The sequence below is a fragment of the Mus musculus genome, chromosome 6 (genome assembly GCF_000001635.26).
Source record: "Mus musculus strain C57BL/6J chromosome 6, GRCm38.p6 C57BL/6J".
NCBI classification, from domain to species: domain Eukaryota; kingdom Metazoa; phylum Chordata; class Mammalia; order Rodentia; family Muridae; genus Mus; species Mus musculus.
The window spans coordinates 85854405-85874419 of NC_000072.6; the positions used below are offsets into that span (position 1 = coordinate 85854405).

General features: G+C 46.4%; 1 protein-coding gene and 1 long non-coding RNA gene across 2 annotated transcripts; one reads left to right on the top strand and one right to left on the bottom strand.

Annotated features, from left to right (window-relative positions):
- Nucleotides 1-1927: 1927 nt before the first annotated feature.
- Gm38847 lies at nt 1928-6729 on the top strand. The gene is made up of 3 exons (XR_869210.3): nt 1928-2188; nt 2398-2541; nt 4649-6729. It is a non-coding gene; the product is annotated as a predicted gene, 38847 (long non-coding RNA).
- A 4288-nt stretch (nt 6730-11017) lies between these two features.
- On the bottom strand, nt 11018-14733 carry Nat8f2 (N-acetyltransferase 8 (GCN5-related) family member 2). Its single transcript, NM_053096.3, has 3 exons — nt 14630-14733; nt 14375-14519; nt 11018-14048 (listed from the first exon to the last, which is right to left on the bottom strand). Exon 3 carries the CDS (start codon nt 13972-13974, stop codon nt 13258-13260), a length of 717 nt encoding a protein of 238 aa, NP_444326.2. The 5' UTR covers nt 13975-14048; nt 14375-14519; nt 14630-14733; the 3' UTR covers nt 11018-13257.
- Between the last annotated feature and the right edge of the window lie 5282 nt (nt 14734-20015).

A 20015-nucleotide genomic window follows, 5' to 3' on the forward strand; every position in this document is an offset into this window, starting at 1 on the left:
GTCTGTCTGGCAAATGCTTTCTGTTGGCTTGAATACACTTCTGAGCATTTTTCTCTGGTGAGTACCCGGCCACACAGCGACAAGCAGTCTCCAAAGCTCACAGGGCTCACAGTGGTGCTCAGCCTGATGGAGGCTTCCCAGCCTGGGCTCCAGGATCAAAAGTGGAGCACCGGGTAGAAGCTCTGGGGAAGCAAAGTGCTGGTGACAGATACTGCTTCATTAACCTCCCAAATGGCCGAGAAGTGTGGCAGTGGGATGTGGTAAGGAGTATGGAGCAAAGTCCCTGAGCCTCAGCACCTTGTCACCTTTCCCGCGGGCTTCCTGAACTCCATGCTTTGTGTGCACTGTTTAGTGTTTAGCCCCAGGATACATGGAGGGAGGAACCCACTCGTTCTGTTTACTTAAAAAAATTTTTTTAATTAGGCATGGTGGAAGACACCTGGGACTCAGGGGGCCAAGGCAAAGGAAGATGGAGAGTTTGAGGCCACTCTGGGATATGTAGCAAGAGACTGCCTCAAAAAAAAAAAAAAAAAAAAAAAGATTTTTTTTTTCCCCCAAACCTACAGATTAAATGTAATCCATAAAGGAATGTGGTGGTGTTGAGAACAACAGAGACTTTCTTAGCTTGAGGAGCTAAGGGTCTAGAAAACTTGAGAATGACAAAAGGCAGCTCTAGCAAGGGCTTCTGGGTGATTGTCTAAAAATTCAGACTCAAATGCATGGACCACATTTTAGAGTTTTAGAGACAAGTTTATTAGAGCTTTGTAGTTAGAAGCTTAAGAGAAATGAAGTCAGATGTGCCATTTGGATTAACCTGAGATGGAGGCCAGCCACATGGCAGACAAGAAAAACACATGGTTCTGGGGCTTCATGGGAAAAGCAAGCAAACTCAGAGGACCAGCCAAAGTATACTTAGGGGCTGGAGAGATGGCTCAGCAGGTACGAGCACTGGCTGCTCTTCTGAAGGTCCTGAGTTCAAATCCCAGCAACCACCTGGTGGCTCACAACCATCTGTAATGAGATCTGATGCTCTCTTCTGGTGTGTCTGAAGACAGCTACAGTGTACTTACATATAATAATAAATAAATAAATCCTTGGGGAAACAAAGTGTACTTAGGCACTGGCCAGGACCACAAAGAGACAAACAGATTCTTTTATAAAGAAACCGTTGTACTTTTAGTACTAGTATGTGTATGGCGGCTTCTGTGTACCTGCATCCACAGCGGCCAGAGAAGCTATCACATTCTCAAGAACTAGAGTTATAGATAGTTGTGAGCCGCCTTGTGGGACTTAGAATTGAACCTGATTCTGTTGGAAGAGCAGCCAGTGCACTTAACCATGGAACCATCTCTCCAACCCCTGTGGTAACTCTTGAGATGGCAGATACTGGCATATGTCCATTCTTTTGGCTAGGAGGCAATGACTTTGCCTAGTGGCCTTCAGTGCTATGGTAGCCCACTTCCCAAAGAAGTACCTACACATACCCACAAACTAATCAAGTGGTGGGATTATAGACATGAGCCACCACACCCAGAACTTCTATTTTAATTTATTTGAAAGAGAAGGAAGGAAGAAAGGAGAGACCAAGAGACAGAGACAGAGATAGAGACAGACACACACACACAGAGAGAGAGAGAGAGAGAGAGAGAGAGAGGCAGAGAGAGAGAGAGAGAGACAGAGAGAGAGAGAGAGACAGAGACAGAGAGACAAAGAGAGAGATGTTTTCGTGGGTCACATGTATTTGGATAAGAAGCCAGCAGGGATAAGGTGGAGGAGGGGCTGTGTAAACCAGTAGTCACTCTTGCACTCCAGGATTGGGAAAGACAAGCAAGGCTTTGTGTCAGTATGGAGGAGGTGGCTTTGGCACACTCCATCTACCATTCAGAGCCCAGCTAACCCTAAGCCTCCAGCTGCATTTTAGGAGAACCCAGTGCTCACAGGCTGTGTGATGGCCTCCTGCTGCCAACCTCCTACTTACCCCATCCCAAGCTGTGTGCTCAGCAGCCTTGAGCTGGGCTGGCTCATGGCCACTCTGGCTTTGTTGTTCTGTTTTTCTTGGCTTTGCTGCAGCTCTGTTCAGTCACCCTAGAGAGTAAAGCATGGCCTTCAGGGTCAGTTGCTCTGGGGACAGAATTTAGATGCATCACAACTGACTGTCCTAGATGCCTTCACAGCCCTTCATGCCGAGGTCAGCAGTTACCCTCCTCTCACCCTCTGCCCTGGAGACTGGGTCTCTGTACTGCCATAGCCAGGGTTTGGCACTGGGGATGAGGTGGGAGGCCTGGGAGAGATTGGAAGATGGAGGAAGGGAGTGGTGCTTTGTCTGGGGCCTCCTTGAGGACAGGGTCTATTCCCAGCTGTCCAGGTTCCCCAAACCTTCCCTCCCTTCCTGTCCAGAACAGGCAGCCTTGGTGACTTCAAACTTCTGCTCATCCCGTTGAGGCTCAAAGTCACAGCATGCTGGCTTTAGAGCATCCTCAGTGTGACTCCTGCCTGTCCTTGTGATACTCAACTCCACATCACTGTCACAAAGTCGCTGAGGTAATCCACCGACAAAGTGAAAAGGGATGTTGTGACTCAGAGGTTTGGAGGGTCTAGCCTAGGGCAGACTCAGCTGCCCTGAGAAGGCTCTGAAAGAGGGACCCCTGCAGGCTCACAGGCATCTCAGACACTGGTTAGGAGATTGTCTCTAAGACCTTGGGCTGGATGGGGTGGGAAGAGATGAGTCCTGGGTAGGTGGCGTCTGGATTTCTCTCAGCAGAGCCCCAGACTTGGTCCAACTTGGATCACAGCATGGGCTGAGCAGTCCAGAGCTGGCTGAAGGACAGTGGCTATAGCAGGTGTCCTCTCCCTGCAGTAGGGATGGACAGGTCAGTGAGAAGCTGGCCCACAGTTGCTCTCCTTTGGTCTGAGAGTGGAATTGATGAAAGGAGACTATTTAAAAAGGATGTTGGTCTTCTTCCTCCCAGAGCCCCAGTGAGGCACATGTTCTTGGCTATCAGGAACACTTGCCCAGTGGGATTTTTAAAGTAGGGTGTCCATCTTGATGGGAGAAGAGGCCAACTTTATAAGCATGTGTCTAGATACTAGCATTATAGTATATTCTAAATGTACCTGGTACCTCTGTCACCCCTTTTCCATTTCTAATATTCAATGTCTACCTAAAAATCACTCCCACTTTGCTATCAGCTTAATAGGATTCCCAGAGCAAATTGACAACTATTACCCTAATGAAAAATGGGTTTCTACCCTCCCTCTTTTGCAATGGTTGCCCCCAGATTCTTTTCAAGAAAGCCCATAATTGGAACCCCTCAATATTTACCATTAGGGGAGAGAGGGGCGCTGCAGTGATAATATACTACTGAGGATGAACCCCCAGCCCCATTGTATGATTCAAAGAGCTACCCCATCACCCCTCCCAATATAAAGAACTATATGCTGTCCATTTAGCCCTATGGTAAGTCAATAGGCCCTTTCACCTCTTTTCAGACAATGTACATGCTGCCAATTTGCTCCCCTGGCTATCCAAATCCTTTGTTAAATTAGATGCCAACTCACTTTCCCTTCTACTCATACAGGTTTCCACCCTTTTACAGGAAAGAGACTCTCCCTTCTATGTCCAGCATGTCAGATCTCACAGCCCTCTGCCAGGTCCAACATCCAAGGGAAATGTGTTCACTGATCAAACTGCATCTACAGGAACAATTATAGCCTCCATCAAACAAACAGACCAATTCTATTTGCTCATACACACACACAAATATCAAGGGGCTTCAGGCTTGCTAACCCTCAACTCCAAAGGATAATAAAAACATACTACTCTTGTGCATTCCCTCAGCTTTGGTACCAACTATGGGTAACAACCCATGAGCTCTCAAACCCAGTGCCCTATGATAAATTGATGTTGCCCATTGTGGGTCTCTCAGCTCTCATGGATCATTGGCCAATACAATCCATCAGGGCAGTGGGAGCAGAGATGTTGAACAGGGGGGTTGGAATCCCTGTGAGTATGCATGGTGAAAGACCACACTGGAACCAGCTGTCACTAAGCAGATCAACTTTACTTAGGGTGAGTCAAGGCTTATAAAGTTTTGGGGGATTTAGGGTAGGGACATCCAGGATGTGCAAAGGTCATTGGCTGGGAGCTTGGGTACTTGGAATGCCTCATCAGCATGGGGAAACATTTCAGGAATCTCAGGTGCTGGCTGAACAAGTTTTCTCAGGTGGAAAGAAATTGATCCTATGAACTAACTGAGGCTAGGTGACATTCCTCAGGTAGCAGCAAGTGTAGGGCCTTAAAACTCCCCAGACAAGGTCAGAGAAAGAGAAGCCCTGCTGATGAAGGGAGTCCTCCATATTGTGCTGAATCCAGAGGCTACCCAGTCATGGTGACCTTGATTAGCTGAGTTTTCCCACAACCCACATTCCCCAACCTATCCCCTTAATGTACAATTAAGACAGCTCTGACTACCGTAAATATACTTAACATCTACAAGAGCACCAAACACCCTCCTATCTCCCTCCATTGGCACACACCAGAAATAACCCCTTCTACCCTAGTATGATGGCACCATCCCTTGGATGGGATTTGGAAGGGACCAGACTCACTCCTTACAACTGGAAGGGGTTTTGTTTGTGTTTCTCACAGGATCAGTCTTGGCCTATATGAGTTCCTGCCAGAGATGTCTGACACCACCCTACCAACCAAGAACACTGCTCTCCTCTCCCTAACAGATCAAGGACAGAGGAGACAAAGGAGGCAGAGGAGACCCCCACCCCAAAGAAACAACAAGATCTTCTAGAAGGACATCCATGACCTGGTGACTGCAGTCCAGGCCATGTGCCCTCCACAAGCTCTCCTCTCCTCTATTTTCTTGGGTGTTTTGTCACTCTTCATACAACTCTGGTTCTGCCTAGCCGCTCTATAACCTTCCCAACACTCACCACTGGTGATTCTTCTCTAGAAAGGTCTACAAGGGGCATAGGAACCCACGATTGCCCACTTGAAGGATGTTGGACCAAGATTGAAATCCCCCTACACCCTAATTTCATCCCCACTACCCCAGCTCTTTACTCTGCTTTCCTTTCCTTGCTGAAACACAAGTGAATGCTTCCCAGTAGGCCTCCACATATGGAGGCTGCTGATATTGGAGTTGTAGAACTGAATCCACCAGCCATGGTAGCACCCATGCTCACCAACCTTGAAACTCATTTTCAACTTTCCATCTGAAATCCCTGGGACAAATGTTGGTAAATGGAAGTCATGGGTCAGCTCTACCCTAATGACTATGCCAAATACACCTTAGTCAACCAACTTGTCTCTCACCAGCTTGTCTTTGTCTCCAAATCAGTCTCTTTACCCATGTTAATATTCTTCAACAGGAAAATCAATCTCAGAAGGAACTCCAGGCCACCCTCTCCCGGCTACAGTACTTCCTTCCCTTAACCACTCACCACAACTCCTCCCAACACTTTTTCTGTGCTTCCCTTTCCTGAACGCTGTTGGCAGCTGTTCTGACTGACATTTTCCTTCATGAACTCCGTGGACCCTTACCCACACAGAAAGAACAAGACAGTCTCCTCTCTTTGATCTACCCCTCCCTTTTGCCTTGTAGGACCCTCCTCAAGACAGCATCCTACACGTTACTGTTACATCGCCATCACCAAACCTATATGTGCTAACCCCCCTGCTCTTTTCTGGTGCAAAGTCACTACTGGTTCCTGCACTAACCCCCCCTTCAAGGTTTCTGCCTCTCCATAATGATTGTTCTCTGGGTTTATCTCTATGAACCTCAAGAACTCACCTTATAGCTAGGAGGAGACTGAAAGACAAGAGAGATCTTCATCCCTCTGCTCATTGAACTCGCTGTCTCACTGGGCACCACAGGGACTGCTGGAACAGCCCTCACCCAAACACACCATCTGGACAGTGACTTCCAGGACCAGACAATGACTTCCACTGCAGACAGCTTTGTGTGTCTTCAACACCAAACAGCCTCCTTAGCAGGAGTTGTTCTCCAAAACCAGAGGGCCCCGAACTTACTGACTGCTGAACAGGGAGGGACATGTGTTTTGCTGGGGGAACAATGTTGCTTCTATGTCAATGAATCCAGGCTGGTAGAACAAGATATATAAATGCTCAAAGATCTCCAGCGAGATCTCTGGGCACTCGTGCTCCCAATACCCCTACCCTATGGTACTCAAACCCCTTGGTAGCTTGGCTTCTCCTCTGGAGAAGTCACTGGATCCCTGCTTCTTCTGGCACCCTGACTTATCCGATTTCTAAAACAGCAGATGAGTAGCATTGCAAAGATCACTACTCTCCAGGTCTTGCTTCAATATCAAACTGTTCCCAACACAGGAGACAGTTACCCCAAGGAAACCTCTCCTTCATAAAACAAATAGGAGGAGGTGTGGGGCAAGTGGACCATGCCATCAGACAGAAGACCTGGTAAGATTGAGTGACTCAGACCCCAGGGAATCCCAGAGACTTGAGAGCCGCAGGAGTTGAGCTGTTCCCTACCCATTTCTGTACCTGCTCTGGAACAAGTAACCACAGCACTCCACTGAGAGGAGCATGCGCAGTCAGTCACATAGAGAAAACACCTGGAGTCCTCCCCCATGCAAAGAAATCACCACTAACATCTCAAACTGAGCCCATAGGAAACAGTTAACCCTATATCCCACCCCACTCCTCAATGTTCATAAAGTCCCTGTCCACATGGAATAAAGTGCACAAGTTATTTCACTGAAGATCTTTGGAGAATGGCTGTTTTTACTGAGCTGTAACACTTGGGGAAGAGTTCTTTCTCCCAAAGCATTCATCACTGGACATTGGACTCGCTGCCGATGCCACTACCACTGCTGCTTCTGCTTCTGGTGCTGGAGCTGCAGCAGTAGCTGTCCCTATTGAGAGGCTGGGACCTCAGCTACTGGTCCTGCATGAGCCACCCAAACTTTCTTGCTTCTCTTCTAAGAGCTATAACACTGTTGGCATTCACGGCTGGACCAGAGCACCATGGAACCTATTTATCTTGGCTCCACTTTGCCCAGATGGCAAACAACAATGCCCCTTTATCCTTACCAGACATCTCTCGGTCCATGTCCAGACATCCTTTGCCTTGTGAATTGTGGATCCAGTTTCATTCTCAACTGTGGGTCCCTTAGGATAATGGTATTATGTAGTGAGGTCCTGCTCTGCTGTCACTTCTTAGCCACCAAGGCCAGGGCTTCCTAGGGAGGTTCCAGGGTGTAGGAACAGAGGAGCTGTTGGAGGTGGAGGTCTCTGATGCGCTCTGGGATCTAAAGTCTCATATAGAAGCAGTGTACTGCATAGCTGTGTCCTCCAGATTGAGACATATCCTAAAGAGAAAGAAGGCTCACATGACTTTGGAAACCCTCAAAACATAACACGGCCTGTGAGCCCCTCTCCTGGGCTACATAAGCAGTCCATGGTTGTTGGGAGTGATGGAGCTAACTGCCTGTTGTTCAGGGACTTCCAATGACACAGGTTTTATAATTCTTTCCTTGTGCTGATGTGGGCACCTTAAGAAACCCCAGGCAACTCCCTGATTTTCCCTGATGGTACTTGAGGTGGTTTGAAAGAGACTGGCCCCCATAGGCGCACAGATTTGAATGCTTGGTCACCAGGGAATGGCACTATTTGAAAGGATTAGGAAGTATGTATTTGTTGGAGGAAGTATGTTACTGGAGATGTACTTTGAGGTTTCAAAAGCTCATGCAATAGGAGTCCTTGCCTCTGCCTGAGGACCAGGATGTAGCTCCTAGGTACTGCTCCAGTGTCATGCATACCAGCATGCTCATGCATGCCACCATGCTCTTTGACATGAAGATAATGACTTCTCTGAAACTGCAAGCAAGACCCCTATTAAGTGCTTTCTTTTATAAGAGTACCTTGACCAAGACAACGGTGTTACATGGATTTTCTTTTTTCTCTTTCTCTTCTTCTTTGAAGAGATCTTAGAGATCTCCTCCTTCCCCTTCTCCTTCTCCTTCTCCTTCTCCTTCTCCTTCTCCTTCTCCTTCTCCTTCTCTTGGTCTGTTGTTGATGTCCTGATGCTTGTGAAGAAACATATCTCCCCCAAAAAAGTCAGTTGCAAATCAGTTGCCACCACTAGGGACTAAACCCAGGTGACTTCGAGAAGTTCAGTTATATCACCCTGCAGTGAGTGTTAAGACATACAACCCAGGCCAATCAGTAAGATGTTCTCTGGCCTGTACATGCCCACCTTTGCACACAGGTGAAACAATTGAGGTAATGCCATTCTGTTCTAACTGTTTTATATCTGCTTGGTCACTTCTCTGCTTTCCACCGTCCAACAGCCACCTCTGCCTTGGCAATGCTTCAAGGACTGTCTGTGACCTTAACCAAGGTCCAAATGTATTCAGTAGTATTTGAAAGATAGCGTAGAGCCTTGAGAAGGAACCAAGTGTTACTCAGCTGTTCTAACTCTCTCATTATGTTCCTTTCACTCCCGAGTACTGAAGTAATTATGGTTTTATCTCACTCCAAGCCAGAACTTGAGCACCAAGAAGCTTTTCAAAGGAATGTATTCATTCTTGGTCTGGCTGTCAATTAAAAAAAAAAAAAGACTCAACACTTGTAACTTGCTCAGTCAGTTTGGTTGTCAATAACTATTTCATGTGGACTATTTTACAGGCACCATACACACAAAGTAAATAAATGTGATACATTTTGTAAATGATCAATCAACCAAAAAATGATTGTTTAGTCAACTCCAGGCAGGTGTTATACAAGCTGCCCAAATTAGTCCAGTAATTGTCCTTGATTCGTAACCAAACAAATTAATATGGTTATCTGGTTGCTCTGAAGGAAAGAGTTCAAGGATGTATACCCTAAAGCAAGAAATAATCAACAAAGACTGGACCAAAGCCACACACTGTAGTGAGCGACTCTGCCAGGCTACCTGCCAGGGACTGTTGGTTCAAGGTGGGAGTAGCCATGTTCTGATTGCTGAACTTGGACTTCATAGATTTAACTATTTGAGGTTAAGAACATCTGTTTCACTAACTCTGTGTAGCCCTCCCCATGATCCTTAAAATCTTCCTTGGGGTTGGAGAGTCAGCTGAGTGGATAAGAGCATGTGTTGTTCTTTCAGAAGACATGGTTTCAGTTCCCAGCACCCACATGGTGGCTCATAACCATCTTTAACTCTAGTTATAGAGGATCTGACATCTTCTAACCTCCATAGTACCAGGGACACATGGAGTACATACATAGATATAGGCAAGCACCCATGTACAAACTATGTCATGTAAAAACTTCCTCTGAAATCAAAACATTCCATCCGGCAGGGAAGCTCCTTAAGCAGGAAAGTGAACAACTCACATTAGCTTCAGGAAGTCCCTGAAAATGACCAGATTCAGTAGGCACCTCCCCGCCTAGAATGAGCAATAAAGCTTCAAAATGATGCTTAGACAAGCCAAGCTTCAAAACAAACAAACAAACAAACAAAAAACAAGACCAGACAAATTGCCTGGAAAAAGCACGAACCAGCCAAGCTGGCTGGAAGAGGTTTAGACAAGAGTCACTTGGAAAGGACAGTCTCCAACCTGTTGTAATGCCTGTTTGTGAGTCACTTCTGCTCCTGTAAGTACCCTCTCACCGGCATTCCTGGAAGTAACCCACAGTAAAATTCATTAGTTCATTAGTTCAGTCAGAGTCAAAGTGGTCCAGCCACTGGCTCTGGCCACAGTCACTCCATTATTACAAAAACTCCACCCACAGTTTGCTCTTTCTAACCTTGGAAATCAGCATTTGAGCATTTGAGTTTATTCTTTTCCAAACAATTCTCTTTCCTTTGTCTTTTTTTTTTTTTTTTTAGATGAAAGGTATACAACATGAGCTTAACCGATGGTTACACTGTAAGACTTAGTGGCCATTGCTCCAGCAAAAGTGTTGTGCATAACCATATTTATCAAATCCCAAGCATCCCCAGCAGACACTGCTTCCTGTTTCTGTCTCCTGAAACTCTGGCCACCTCCATTTTCCCAGGTTAACTCTGAGCAGCTTGGCTCAGAGCTCCTGGCACAATTTCCTATTTATTGTGTAGACGTCCCAACTCCAGTGCATCTTCCTTCTTGTATTAGCCGCGCTGACTGAGTGATGCCAATCCCATCCACAGATACAGGCAGCCATCAGCACAGCATGGGCTCTGTCTTTGCATCCTTCAGGAGGAGATGGGGAAGCACTACTAACTTATGAAGAATTGGTACTAGGCCACTGATGAATGTTTGCTCCCTTCCTCCTGGAGATGGGTAAATGGCACTTGGATAAGACCCTGTGTTAGGGTGGACATTTATGTGCTGGTACTGGTCTTTCTGGTGTAAAAAGCTCCATGTTCCCCCTTCTATTCATCAGGTAACATGGCAGCTAGTGTTACCCTTGAGGGGAACACATGACATGAGGCATAGAAATAACTCTCCATGACAGACAGAATACAAAGGACAAAGGGTCACCCTTTCCTCTTAGCTGAAAGTGCAGTTGCTGAGATTGTAATGATAATGGCGGGGGGGGGGGGAGAGAGTGGGAGGATGTCAATGGCTATTAGTGTGGCATGTTTGGATGCTGCCAGCAATTTTTGCTGTCGCTGGGCTGCTCCTATGCCTGTAGAGGAAGGAGCGGGGCATTGGCAAGGAGGTCCAGCAGAGTGCTAAGGCTGTGTCCAGGAGCCAAGTCCCTGAGCAGGAGAGATTCCAGTAAGGAGGTGAAGGGTCACACAGCTCGCCCAGGTGCCAAGGACATGCTGATTGCCCACTTTGGCAGTCTTTCCACCCTGGACTTGCTTGGCCTTTCTGTTCCTGTCATTTGGCTTCCCTCCCAAGTGGGTACAAAATGAGTAAAACCATCTGGTTTTGGGTGTTTTGTGTCTGACTTTCCCTGGGAATGTGAATGAACATCTATTCTCATCATCCAGGCACTATGACAGACCCAAGCAACTAAGTAACCAAGCAACCAAACACAGATCCACCCGAGTCAAGTTTGATGAAACAGTTTATTGGAGCACAGGAGCACAGCTGAGGGATTACTTACAGGAGCACGGGTTGCCCAGGCAGTATGGCCATTGCATTGGTAATGACTTACAAACCTCCAACCCTGGGGTTCCTAAGAGGCTTCTCTCTGCTGATAAATGTTTACTGCCTGGGTGACATCAGAGAGGAACGCTCTCCAGAGTCTCCTGGGCCTCTGTCAGCCCCCTAAAAGGGGAAGTTTCAATTCAGACCAGAGAGATACAGGGTATCCCACCCACTCCAGATCTTAAATCTTTATGCATCCGCTTCCATAACTCTTCCAAGCCTTGGAGCAGGTGATGTGTGTGTGTGTGTGTGTGTGTGTTTGTGTATATCCATTTTCTTCCATTTATGACCCAATATCGGATTATATCAAAGGATCAGTCAGTTATGCTCAGCAATCAGGGAAATTATGAGTCTCTGGAGTGACTACCTCTCACTGTGAAAAAGGCTCCCTTTACAAGTGATGCTGGTACAGCAGTCATTGGGCATAAAAAGAAATGAAGGCAAGCTGATAAAAGTTTATATCTGCTTAATAAAAACTAAAACAATAGTACTAGTCTTCTTACTATGGCCTGTGGCCTGCACATCACATAATTTTGTCTTGATTTAGAATAATCAATGGGAATATCCACCTATGGAGGCCTTAATCAGAAAGTATGTGTGTGCAAACATAACAATGCCACTATAACACTACAACATACATCTTCCCGGCAAGTAACAACACAGCACAGGGAGCAAGACTGTCTCTACAATTGTCCCTCAGCAGCCTGGATCGAGCCTCTTGGCACTAGAAACCCAGCGAGCACACAAGGCTGTTCCAGGTCACTCTCTGTTGATTCTTCTGTGTCCTGAAACCAAACAGGTCATGTCCTCAGCAAGGAGTTCTCCAGTTCCAACATGCAACCAAAAGCAGTGGAAACCACATCTGTGATTTGATGTCCCTCTGGGCCTTTCCTTAACAATTCTGGAAGTCTCTTATGCCTAGCAGGGTCATCTTCAGCCAACAACTTTATTAGTTCTGAGACTGCCTTTCTCCACTCTACAGTGCTGTTCCAACTCCTGAACTGCCATTTTAACTTTTTACAGAGGAAATCCAGGAGCACTGGAAGCCCACTGATGTCCAACCTACTCGAGTGCCAGTTGGTCCAGGCATTTTCCCTAGGGTGACATATTCATACAATTCCTGATCCCATTTCATCTTCATGAATCCCCAAGTACATTTCATGCATTTAATTGTGCTTTCCCATAAGACTGGGACCAAGAGGCCAGGAGGGATCATTCCACCAGGAGAGGCCATTCAAAGTTACTCTCACTGCATCAGAGGTCCCCTTCCTCCCTCTGCACAGAGGTGGCTTAGGTGTAAGTTACAGGCTTCGTTGCTCCAGTGCTCTCAGTGCAGCCACCCTGATCTGTGCTGTGCCTCTACCAGTGGAGGCTCCATTTCTACACAAGTCTTAGATTTAAATCCTGTGAGCTGCTGGAACTTCAGCTCAGCAAGGTTGCTTGCCTTGAAGTCTTGAGACCACCTAGCTGATACTGACAGCTAACAGATTCCTAAGTGAACTGTGTGCAGGATGGACTCAGTTGGGTTTTGTGCTATCTTATCATGGCACTAGAAAGACGAAAGAGAGATACTTAAAAAGGCAGAATGGAGCCAACACCCACAGGTCACCACCAGCATGGCTGCATCTGAAAGGAGTGCAAAGGGAGCCCTTGGGATTGGTACTGGGAAACTGCCAGGAGTGGCTTGTTCCTAGAGCAGAGTGAACTGAAGCCTTCTGGACACACAAATCAAAAAAGGATCACATCCTTTGTGTAACAGGAAATATTAGAGAGAAGAAGAGACACAGGGCAGGAGACAAAATCAAAACTATAGGAGAGGATGAGAAGCCAGAAGCACACAGTCCTGGGAGCCATATATATTGGGAATTTATTGGATAGATGATTAAATAATAAATAGGGTATGTTTGCCCCATCTAGGTGTGTAGCCTCAGTTTATTTCAATTGAGTTTTGAATTCATTGTGGGGACATTTTGTGGGTTGAGAATTTATTAATTTAAATCTGACTGATAAATCACAAGCCTCTAGACTTTTGATTTTACCAGGTTACAATCCCCAGCAAGAGATCCTCAAGATGGGCAGTTGCTACATAGGACAAGCCATGGAGGCAGTGAGACCACTGGGGCCAGAGAGTACCTGGTGCTAGCATGGAATGGGACCTTTTTTTAAATATTTCCCACTATACCCTGGTCCTGAAGCAAAAGGGAGAGAGTAAGAGAATTGAAGAATAGAAAGACCCATTAACTTCTTGCTTATACTGACAAAGTACTGGCCTGTCTTCTGGAAGCCCATGGCCTGGTAGAGAGCCTGAGCACTATGTTGCACACTGCCAGTCTCAAGGACAACATCACTGTAACCCTGGTCCCGAGCAAACTGGAGGACAGTTCTGACCAGTGCCTTTGCTATTCCCTGTCCTCGATGCTGTGAGGACACAGACAGGCGAAAGAGCTGCATCTGCTTCTTCCCTAATGGAGGGTCCTTGACTGGCTGAGCACCCACCATGCCAACTACCTGGTCTCCAGACTCAGCCACCCAGAAGGAGCCATGTGCATTCAGGTAAGACTTGGTGATGTCAGCAAGATCTGCCTGCAAACTTTTAGCCACATAATTTCTGCAAGAAATCCAGAAAATAAGCCACAGGCAAAGGAGAAAGAGGAAGCTGTATAATGTGGCCAGGAGCCAGGAGGCAGACATCAATACTATGGTCACAGGCACTCCAGGTAAGAGCAAGAGAGAATGAGGCAGTGTCAGCATCTGTCGGATGGCAGCAGGAATAAGCTCCTTCATGCCGCTGGAGAACAATTCCAGGACCCTTTTGTGGTCCTTCTCCTGGTACTGTCGGATGTGATAAGCAGCCATGGGGAGACTTCTGGCTCTCAAGTATCAGTGATCACAAGGGACATCCAGACCTTCTTGCATAACTTCCCTGAGCCCTGCAGGAAATAGAGGAAACCAGGTCAGCCCCCCAATTTCCTCCCAGACTCTCAGAAGCCAGGGAGACTCCACTCACAGGTGTGCCTCTGTTGACACTACTACTGAGAGAAGTGTCAAGCCATCCTCACTAATGACCCCACTTCCTCCCTTTTCTAGCTATGTGTCCCTGGGACATGTCCGATGACCTCTCTGAGCCCGTGTGTCTTCCCCTAGAGACCAGGGTAAAACAGCATCTGGTTTCTAGGAGGCTTTGAAGATTTAATAAAGGAAGCTATGTGTAGAGCCCTCCCTGTCACCCTCCTCCTCTAATGACAAGTTCTCTGACCTTTGGGAACTGAGGTTCTACACTGTGGAAAGATGTGCTGTTCTGAGATCTTCTGTTTCCTCTTCAGGGCCCAGAGTTGAAAACTCCTGTGTTCCCAGGTCCAAGTTTCAACAAATCCTCTTTCCAGCAACTGGAATGATTCAGTCTACAGAAAAGCAAAGGATCAATGCAAAAACTCTCCACTCAAGGGTCTTCAAGAAGGCTCTGGGACTCCAGACCTACAGAGAACCAAGTTTCATTTTTCTGTCCTCTCACCTAATATGACAGATCCAAATGTCCAGGATGGCCTTTGCCTCCGATGACATCCAGTAAAACCTACCAGAGCCTGGTGAACCTCTAGGGTGCAGATCTGGTCTGGCACTTTATTGGCTGACTCCTGGACAATCATAAACCAAGGGTCAAGAGCTGAAATATGACATGGGAGGGTGTTGTTTCCGGCCAGCAGATCACATGTCTGCTAGTCTGGAAAGGCATCTTGGAAACCTGGAAGAGAAGAGGGGCTAGGCAGCGTGAGAGAAAGATGCAGCTAAGACAGTCATCCTGATCAAAGCTCAATTTTACTATTCTGACACTCAGTTATGAAGGAGGGGGAGGGGCCCGATTCACGCCAAATAATCCTGGGGTCCAGTAGCAGGGTGACCACGTGTATGGCTCCGGAACAGCAAAGCGGCAGGTTCCAGCAGTGGGCGTGGCAGAATGATTGAGCGGCAAGCTCCACCCCTGAGCAAACAGGTTTCAGGCTGAGGGGCTGGGGGAGGTTACATCTCCTCCCTGTTGTTAATAAAAATAAGAAAAGGCTGGCCTGAGGCAAAAAATTTATCTATGTTTAATAGTTCTGCCTGAATTTTTAGGGCTAAAGAAAAAAACCTGTCTCCATGGGATTTCCTAACTTTTTTTATGGTAAACCGTATCTGGATAAGACTGTCCTTTCTGTCCTAGTAAACAACTAACAGAATAGCCCTGAGCTGTAGGCTCTGACTTTATAATGTTAATTAGTACTGAATAGGTAATTTCCTAGTTGAAATTTTTTTACTGAATACCTGAGTAGTTAGCTATTAATTAAGTTTAATAAAGCCACGCTTAACTGAGGTGATCAAAAGATTTTCTCATCCGTAGATGAGTGGGCTTTTAATCTTGGCTTGGGTGGAAATTGATCCGATTCCTCCTGTTGGATGCTGTCATGACCCACACCTGTGGCTCTTGGTATCTTTTGTGGAGGGGAGGCAGAGCCTTAGAAAGATATTTTTGGTTGTAACTGGAAATAGATACCAACCTCAATCCAAACCGGGTGTATCTCACAGGGAACCCAGAAATGGTCAAGCTGGACCTTCTCCTGCAGTAAATCTCTGCACCAAGTGGTACCCATACTGTATTCATATGATCACGAACTAGTATGCACAGTTCTGAGTACTGTGCAGTTCCTAAAGGAGAATTGTCAACCTCAGAATTAGCAAGGCCTAGACAAGAATTATGTCATTAGTAACACTATGATTTGTGGCTAAAATAGGAGCTGGAACTCATCCTCCTCATCTCTGTTATTCCCACAACCTGAGGAACTAAGGGGACCTTGCAGTAACAGCAAGGGTGGAAAACCAGAGGCCAGCTAAGGGACTAAGCCCGTTTATCAGAATATCTCTTCTAGTATAGAAATATCTGCTTTTCTAGCCCTCGTAGTAAATCTAAATCTCAAATCAGACCTAAAAGCCACAAAACGTGTTGGAATGTCCTTCGAATGAAAATAACAGTCGCCACCTGTAAGCTCTGAGGTCTTGCTGGAGGATGTTGATTAACCTGCTTGAAAAAACAAGATCTAGACAATGAGAAAGTAGCAATGCAAAGCTTCTTTTGGGGAAGTCCAGGTACTTTATTCAGTTGCAAATTGTAAAGCTAAAGCTCAGTCTCCAGCTTCCTGTGGGGGAGCTGGCTTAGAGAGTAGCAAGAAAACAGCTTTTCTGGGAGCCTGAGTTCCCAGCTGAATTCTAAGCAAAAGAGTAATTTTAGTCTCCAGAGTGATACTTACAAGAAGATTCAGGATCTGTGTTCAACTGACGAATTAATCTCTCGGGCAGCCACCGAGCTCCATCTTCATCTCGTGAAAAAACACAAACCGAGCCCCTTCCCCAGATTGGAACCGGATTTGGACCCTTCCATTCGTTAGTTAGCAGGTGTATTAGTCAGGGTTCTCTAGAGTCACAGAACTTATGGATAGTCTCTAGATAATAAAGGAATTTATTGATGACTTACAGTCGGCAGCTCAATTCCCAACAATCGTTCAGTCACAGCTGTGAATGGAAGTCCAAGGATCTAGCAGTTACTCAGTCTCACGCAGCAAGCAGGCGAAGGAGCAGGAGCAAGAGCAAGAGCTAGACTCCCTTCTTCCAATGTCCTTATATTGTCTCCAGCAAAAGGTGTAGCCCAGATTAAAGGTGTGTTCCACCACACCTTTAATCCCAGATGAAAGGCATAGCCCAGATTAAAGGTGTGTTCCTTAACTCGGAGATTCAATCTTCTGGAATCCATAGCCACTATGGCTCAAGATCTTCAAACCAAGATCCAGATAAGGATCTCCAAGCCTCCAGATAAGGGTCACTGGTGAGCCTTCCAATTCCGAATTGTAGTTCATTCCAAATATTGTCAAGTTGACAACCAGGAATAGCCACTACAATCCACCCCTTGTCAACTTGACACAAATAATATCTCATGTTCACATGAAACAATAACAAGGTTGTAAATACGCCTAACATGATATAACTATCCCTCGTACAATCGCAAACGCATTAGTAAATTTACAATGGGCATTCATATTACTTTATAATCCTCGTTTCTGCAACTGGTTACGTGGCCTTAATTGGTATTTATAACTACCTTCCTCTACTACCCATTCTGTATTTCCTTCACCTTCAGCCAGCACCTCAGCAGGTCTTGGCTCTTTTCCTGGAGGATTGACCCATACCTTCATTCCTGATGGGTCTGCGTCCTTTGTCATCCTGCTTGGATTAGGCTGTTGTAGTTTCCCATTGACTTTAATCACAGGACATGGTAGTACTAAGAGACGCCCTAAGGGATCTCCTGCACTCCAGACATAATCTTGCTTACCACCATTGTGAAGAGGTAATCCAATTTCCCCATGGTAATCTGGATCTATCACCCCTCCTAACACTGTTATTCCTTTTTTAGCCTGTTGGTTTAAGGGCATTAGAAGCCCAAAATGACCAGGGGGAAGTCTGAGCTTCCAGTTCAATGAAATGTTTGTTGTAGCTCCTGGTAGGAGCACTCCCCTCTCTGGAGCCAAAACTTCTAAGCCAGCAGAACCTAGAGTTATGGGGACAGGAAGCAAAAATTTTCCTAGAGGGTCACTAGGAGTGATAGTAAGTGGAACTATTCCGTTTTCCACCCCTTGATTCCTGGACCCATGAATCCTGGCTATGGGTGAAACTGTACCATATATTGAGCGCTGATTCAAAGCATATACTGCCTTCTGAAGAACTCTGCCCCAGCCTTCCAAGCTGTTACCACCTAATTGGCGCTGTAACTGCGTCTTCAAAAGGCCATTCCATCTTTCTATCAGCCCAGCTGCTTCAGGATGATGGGGAATGTGGTAAGACCAGTGAATTCCATGATCGTGAGCCCACTGTCGTACTTCTCTGGCTGTGAAATGAGTTCCTTGGTCAGAAGCAATACTGTGTGGAATACCATGACGATAGATGAGGCATTCTGTCAGTCCGTGAATGGTGGTTTTAGCAGAGGCATTACGTGCAGGAAAGGCAAATCCATAACCAGAATAAGTATCTACTCCAGTAAGAACAAAACGCTGTCCTTTCCACGAAGGAAGTGGTCCAATGTAGTCAACCTGCCACCAGGTTGCTGGCTGGTCACCTCGAGGAATGGTGCCATATCTGGGGCTCAGTGTTGGTTTCTGCTGTTGGCAGATCTGGCAATCAGCAGCAGCTGTAGCCAGGTCAGCCTTGGTGAGTGGAAGCCCATGTTGCTGAGCCCAAGCATAACCTCCATCTCGACCACCATGGCCACTTTGTTCATGTGCCCATTGAGCAATGACAGGGATGGCTGGGGAGAGAGGCTGATTGTCCACAGAACGGGTCATCTTATCCACTTGATTATTGAACTCCTCCTCAGCTGAAGTCACCTTTTGGTGAGCATTTACATGGGACACAAATATCTTCACATCCTTTGCCCATTTGGAGAGATCTATCCACATACTTCTTCCCCAGATGTCTTTCTCACCAATTTTCCAATTGTGATCTTTCCAAGTCCCTGACCATCCAGCCAATCCATTGGCTACAGCCCATGAGTCAGTGTATAATCGTACATCTGGCCATTTCTTCTTGCAAACAAACTGTAATACCATGTGTACTGCCCGAAGTTCTGCCCACTGTGAAGATTTCCCTTCACCTGTGTCTTTCAAGGTTGTCCCAGAAAGGGGTTGTAATGCTGCAGCTGTCCACTTCTGGGTGGTGCCTGCATAACGTGCAGAGCCATCAGTAAACCAGGCTCTAGTCTTCTCCTCTTCGGTCAGTTGATCATAGGGAACACCCCATGAGGCTATAGGTGCATGCTTGGCAGCAGATGGCATTGTAACAGGAGTAGAAACCATAGGCATTTGAGCAACTTCTTCATGTAACTTGCTTGTGCCTTCAGGACCTGCTCTGGCCCGATCACGTATATACCACTTCCATTTGATAATAGACTGCTGCTGTGCACGTCCCACTTTATGACTTGCAGGGTCTGATAGTACCCAGCTCATGATGGGTAGTTCAGGTCGCATAGTGACTTGGTGTCCTATTGTCAGACGTTCAGTTTCCACTAAGGCCCAATAGCAGGCCAAGAGCTGTTTTTCAAAGGGAGAATAGTTGTCTGCAGATGATGGTAGAGCTTTGCTCCAAAATCCCAAAGGCCTTTTCTGTGATTCACCTACAGGGGCCTGCCAGAGGCTCCAAACAGCATCTCTATCAGCCACAGACACCTCAAGTACCATCGGATCTGCTGGGTCATATGGTCCAAGTGGTAGAGCAGCCTGCACAGCAGCCTGGACCTGTTGAAGGGCCTTCTCCTGTTCCAGGCCCCACACAAAGCTAGCAGCTTTCCGAGTCACTTGGTAAATAGGCCTAAGTAACACACCCAAGTGAGGGATGTGTTGTCTCCAGAATCCAAATAGACCCACTAAACGTTGTGCTTCTTTCTTGGTTGTAGGAGGGGCCAGGTGCAATAACTTATCTTTCACCTTAGAAGGAATATCTCTGCATGCCCCACACCACTGGACTCCTAAGAATTTCACTGAGGTAGATGGTCCTTGAATTTTGGTTGGATTTATTTCCCATCCTCTGATACGCATATGTGTTACCAATGAGTCCAAAGTGGTTGCTACTTCCTGCTCACTTGGTCCAATCAGCATAATGTCATCAATATAGTGCACCAATGTGATATTTTGTGGAAGATCCAAACGATCAAGATCCCTTCTAACTAAATTATGACACAGGGCAGGAGAGTTAATATATCCTTGAGGCAAAACTGTGAAGGTATACTGTTGGCCTTGCCAACTGAAAGCAAATTGCTTCTGGTGGTCCTTATGGACAGGTACTGAGAAGAAGGCATTTGCCAGATCAATAGCCGCATACCAGGTGCC

Excerpts from the sequence above, each read along its gene's own strand:
- Nat8f2 (NM_053096.3), bottom strand. The coding sequence starts at position 13,974 with ATGGCTGCTTATCACATCCGACAGTACCAGGAGAAGGACCACAAAAGG.